This window comes from Alligator sinensis, unplaced genomic scaffold, assembly GCF_000455745.1.
Source record: "Alligator sinensis unplaced genomic scaffold, ASM45574v1 scaffold404_1, whole genome shotgun sequence".
NCBI classification, from domain to species: domain Eukaryota; kingdom Metazoa; phylum Chordata; order Crocodylia; family Alligatoridae; genus Alligator; species Alligator sinensis.
In genome coordinates, this window is record NW_005841839.1 from 3625430 (window position 1) to 3631021 (window position 5592).

At 45.9% G+C, this 5592-nt stretch overlaps 1 protein-coding gene across 5 annotated transcripts in view; it reads right to left on the reverse strand.

Moving 5' to 3' along the window:
• The window catches only part of UBN1 (ubinuclein 1), a 33768-nt gene that overhangs the window by 16110 nt on the left and 12066 nt on the right, over nt 1-5592 (reverse strand). For all 5 annotated transcript variants that reach the window (XM_014520097.2, XM_014520108.2, XM_014520100.2 and 2 more), the window contains 2 exons: nt 3666-3795; nt 3324-3442 (listed from right to left, as the gene is read on the reverse strand). In XM_014520097.2, the coding sequence (XP_014375583.1) occupies nt 3324-3442; nt 3666-3795 (249 nt within the window). The remainder of the gene's footprint in view (nt 1-3323; nt 3443-3665; nt 3796-5592) is intronic.

Sequence of the window (5592 nt, forward strand, 5' to 3'; positions counted from 1 at the left end):
AGGAAGCCCCCAAACAATCTCAAGGTAGAAAGGAACCTGCCAAGAAGAGTCAAAGATAGCTGTTGCTTCTTTTGTATGGCATCAGATATCAATTTCTAGAACTATGAGACACTGTTTAGTATTATCACTCAATGTGTGGATTCCATCTGCACTGTCTGGGCATTTGTAAAGATTGCAGCTTTCAATTAAGAGCTGTGCTGTGCTGTTTGTTGGATGTTGAATTCACACAAGGGGCTGTCCAAGATGTTCTTCTTGTGAAGTGTTGTTCTGAAGCATTCATATCCAGATCTCAGTCTGTTCAGCTTGACCCATGCTTCTCTGTTAAGGTCATGCCCAATGAGGAACTTGTTTGGTGTTGGTATAAAATGCTGTAGGAATAGGTCTGTGCAACAGGGCCCCAACACCGTTACTAGAGGAGCAAATGTGCTTGGGCTTTCCTCCATCCCCTCTCTCTTCCATTTCACTTCCCTCTTTCCCCTCTTGCTCTGACCCTCTCTCTCCTTACACTCTCCTCCTCCTCTCCCACAGTATTTGGACATTGTTGCTCACGTTTTCCGGGTGCTACCGCAGCCCACTAGCAGGCTGAGGATTTTGGAAACAAGAAGGCTGCCGGGTCCAGGTGCAGTCGGCCCCTGATGATCCAAGGGTGGAAGTGGAAGAGTCAGGTGTGACCTGTATCACCCTTTATAAATGCAAGCTTCAGACCAGACAGGTAGACTGGCCACAGGCATCCCAGGGGAAGGAGCTTCCCGTGGAGAGGTAGAAGAACTGATCTCAGAGCCGGGAAGAAGTGGCCCTGGACAGCAGCTGGGCAGAGAAGACCAGCAGCATCACGTTGGGAATCAGATAAGTTCTGGTACTTGTTTATTCTTTCAGTTGTGGTAAGGTGAACCCCAGGCAGATCATTTTGGTTTTGAGTCGAGCTGATGTTCAGGATTGTGGGTGATCCTTGACCTGGTGGTCTAAACTGTGGCTATTGGGGGGGTAGAGGCCACAGAAAGGAGGCGCTCATGAAATATCCCAAACCTCAAATGCAATTGGGAAGACAGAGACTGGGAGGTTTGCTCTGAGCCTGGCAGGGAGAAGCAGCCAACCAGAACTGCAAGGAAGTGGCAGAACATGTGGCAGCAGGCCTTCAAGCCTGCAAACATGCCTGCTGCGTCTAAAGTTTGTGGACCTGACTAGTGAGATCCAAGCTAGTAAGCACAGCTAGAGTAAAACTGAACTGAGGCCAGGAGGGTCCTAGCCCAGACACAGACCTGATGTCCAAAGGTCTCCTCACCTGTAAGAGTCCTTTCCTTGTCTACTTGTTCCATTAAGTTGTGGCAGGCAGAAGTACAGATGGAAGGGAGATCTGGCAGCAATGAGAAGGCTAGCAGGAAGAAGTCCTAGAAAGCCGTTATGCCATGCCAGCACCCTGGGTGTGTACAGTCTGACCTTTCCTACCAGGTGACCCACTGTGTTGCAGCCCATAGGTTTGGTTCAGGTTCCCCAATCTCTTCTACGAGCTCGTGGACTTCACATATAACCTGTTTACAAAACTTTTAAGCCTTTTAAGCCTCCATCTGTTCAGGTCTTCAGTTAACAGCTGGTCAACCAGGTGATTTTAGTCATCTCTTGCCTCTATTTCCAGTTAAAATGTATTTTTCTGTTACTTGGTCTAATGCCTGAGAGTACAGGGAGTACATCTGTGTGTGTGCTTCAGTTGTGCAGCCTGTTATAAGCACACCATTAAGTAGTGTCAAGCTTTTTAGTATGAAAACTTCTGGACTATAGAGGAACATAATATTCTGCTGAGGCATATATCATTGCAAGTGCAGTGGTTCTGAGCACTTTGAAGTTGGCACCCCATGCCATGCTGACAAAACATCTTAACAGTTACACATGCATAGACTTTACCGCTGATCTTCCGAATGTGATATTTATATGTGAGGGAACAGTCTAATACAACTCCTAGGTAGGTTGGGGTATGCTCATGGGGAAGGATGTGGTTGCCTACTCTGATATTCAGTGTACTCTTGGCTCAACAACTGTCCAGGTGGAAGAGTGATAACACTGATTTATTGATGATCAACTTTAAGTGCCACTTGTGGAGCTTAAGCAATGAGTTCCATGTCAGTACTTAGTATCTTTTTCAAATCTGTCATAGTTATTCCTTGAGCTACTATGGCAACATCATCAGTGTACATGTATTGCTTAGATGTTGTATACAAGAAGATCCTTGGGAGACTTCATTCTTCAGAGTTCATACTTTGGTTTTTTTCTTCTTTGTTGGTGATGAGTTTGAATGAGCTGCTGGAGATCATGATGCAAGTGCATAACTTGTGGTCAAGGTATCATAGAGCGCAGTTTATATTTGAGGCCTTGGTGCCATACAATGTCATAGGTTGATAAATACCATGCCTGTTTTCTGCCTCATTTCAAATCTGTTTTCTATGTCAGATGTAAGTAATGTAACTTGGTCAGTGTAGACAGCTTTTTCCCCAAACATATGACTCACTTGAGCAGACAAGTATGGTGCATAATTGACCACCTTACAGGCAAAGGCACCAAAAAAACAACATTGCCGTGTCAACAAACTCCATCGTGAAAACACTGTGCAACAACAACAGGTACACTAACCCAAGTAAGCAACACAGAGAAAAGACTAGACACCCGACTCATGAACAACTTAATCACCCAAGGTCAACCTTAAGTTAACTGCCCACATCTCTGACACTAAGTTCGACACAGCTATTAAAGTGATCAAAACTGGCAAGCCACATGAAGGCAAAGAACCACGATGAAAAGATGGCTTAAAAAATTAATGTATAAATGTCTACAAAGTAACAGACTTCAAAAATCTGGAGGAAAGCTGACATCATTGGGCACCTATATACATGCCAGACATTTGCTCCAACACGTGCTAACTGACACACTCCAGCAGCCTCCACGTAACATGTCTTGAGCAACCCGACGTTTCAAAATGGCGACAGGGGCACTTTAACTAAAGCTCACTCAATGATCTTTAGTCAAAGTGCTCCCCACCACCATTCTGAAGTGCAGGATGCTGAATACATGCGACACTCTGGGTCCCTTAATTGGAGCAACTCTCAGAGCCGCTCTAATTAAAACACCCCTCCACCCCAGAAGAACACATGTAAAGATGCCCATTGCTATCCTGAAACCAAATAAACCACCAGAGGATGCAAAGAGCTACTGACTCATCTCACTACTCTCCATTACATACAAACTCACGGTGCACATAATCCTGAATAAAATGCAGAATATCATTGAAACCCAGCTCCCCAAAGAGATAACTAATAAAAAGATTACAAGCTTACTTAGCAAACTTGGCTTGCGTATGGGCTTGGCATTCATCCTGGTATTTAGACATCTGCTCTGGCATTGCCCTGCCAATGGCTTCCTTCAGCTTCTGGAGAGGCTCTTTCAAGCGTCCACCCTGCAGAGAGCATCACAAGACAAAGTGAGATATCCCAAAACCCGTTACACTCAAAAAATCCTATACTAGCAGTTTAGAGACCTCGGCAATGCTGTAACCACATGGTGGCCATTAGATGTCCAGCACAGAATGGCAGTGCCTCATATAATAACAATGACTGTGCTCTGAAGATCTGAAATTAAGTATAAATTAGTAGATCTGGGGCACTTCCAAGATAACCCACCTGCTCATAGAGATAAAGTTTGCGGGCACGCTTGACCAGAGTGTCCTTGCTGCAAGGCAGGAAAGCGGCCAGGTGGGCATAGACCCCAGATCGGATCTGGCTGTTCAGCTCCCGGGTCTGTAGCTCTATGCTGTAGAAAAGGACAGACAATATTTTCTCATGACTTCATTATGGCCTCTCCACGCAGCACCATCAAACTCAGGGAGAGGCCACCAGAAGATACTAGGAAAGTGTCAGGCTCGTTCTAGAAGTCCCCCAGGGTTTTTCAACCCAACTTATACCAATCCTTATACTACCTAACCCTGGAGCAAACGGATGACTGCTAAAATGGATGAGTAGCATCATTTTTTCTGTGACCAGAGAAGTTAAGTGGACTGATTTCCATTCTGCATTCTGGTGGAAAATATTTTTGGGCACTCAGGGCAATCATACTTTGCTGTAAGTAGTTTCGTAAGTAGGACGTTTAGATGTTCTTTTCATCTCAGAGGAAGATGATTGTCTGGGCCAAGCAATAAGCCACAGAGACTGCTCCCTGACTGGTTCTCCATAACATTATGTTCCATTTGATTGGGTGTGTGTTAGTTCATGGGTTAATACTACAGTCTTGTTGCGAGTGTGGCTGTGTTTAAGAGAGATTAAGGCTCTGAGGCTATAAACAAAAGTTGCATTTGTCCCGGGATAAACCATTTTATCCCGGAACAAAATGCATTCATACAAACATCTACATCTGTTGTCCCAGGGTTAATCCTAAAATGGTTTATGGGATAAGAAGTACTAACAGTTTATGCTAGGACATTGCAAAGTGTGCCTGAATGGTTATCTCAGGACTGCATTATTGAATCAGTGGCAGTGCATTCAGCTGCTCACTAAATCCCGAATAGAAGAGCAATGTGTGTACATGCCAATACCACAATATTTCTGTTTCAAGATGTACATAGGCACAAATCAAATACAATGTCTGTTCCTAGCCTGACAGAGCTGGAAAGAAAAGAGAGTAGACGTAGGAGGAAAAAGACTAGCTCCAGGGATGACAGAGTAGAGTCTGAGAGAGGACAGAGGGAACTACAATGGCACAATAAAGACTGTTTGAAGTTGAGCAGTTTGCTGTGCTGTTTTGGAAGTTGACACTCAGATCTTCCACTCCCTGTACATGGCAGGATGCACTGCATATTACAGTAAAAGCTCTGTTACCTGGCATCCCCCATTCCTGGGGAAATATGCTGGTTAACTGAGTGGCCCCAGCCACTATTTCTCCTGCCACATCTGGGGCATCCCTCCACCCCTCCCGTGGCATCACCGTCCCTCCCGCCGCATAGCCGCCCGTCCCGCAGGCCCCACGGGACAGAGAGGCAGGCCCCACACAGCCCTGCGCAGTCTGTTATGCACCCGGGCTCTGGAGGCTCGGCAGCACAGACCGCTTTGCCCCCGGCCATGGGGGCTCAGAGAAACCGGAAGTGCCACAGTGGGCACTTCCAGTTTCACTTTATCTTACTAGCTGGCATGCTGGGTAGTAGAGCATGCCAGCTTGTAAGAAGCTGGATAGCGCAGCTTTGCTGTAGTATATTTAATAATAATAAATGTTGCCTTTGTTGTTCTGTATTCCTTTTTTGTTGAACATGTTGAAATGAGAGAGAGAGAAAAAAAGAGACAAATAAGAGAAAGAGGAGAGAAAGGAGAACAGAGCAAGAACCAGACACATGCACATGCACACAGAGAAACATGTGCACAAACACAGAGAACCAAAACACACCCAGAACAGACACATGCACACAAACATCTGCAACTAGACGTGTGTGTGCACATAGAACCTGAGGCAGACAAACCCACAGAACCAGATGCTGGGCTCGCAGCGGGTGGGAGACAGGGTGGGTTCAGCTGCTGCCAGGCACGAAGCCTGGGCTGCTCCCAGCAGGCAGCTGAGTGGCTG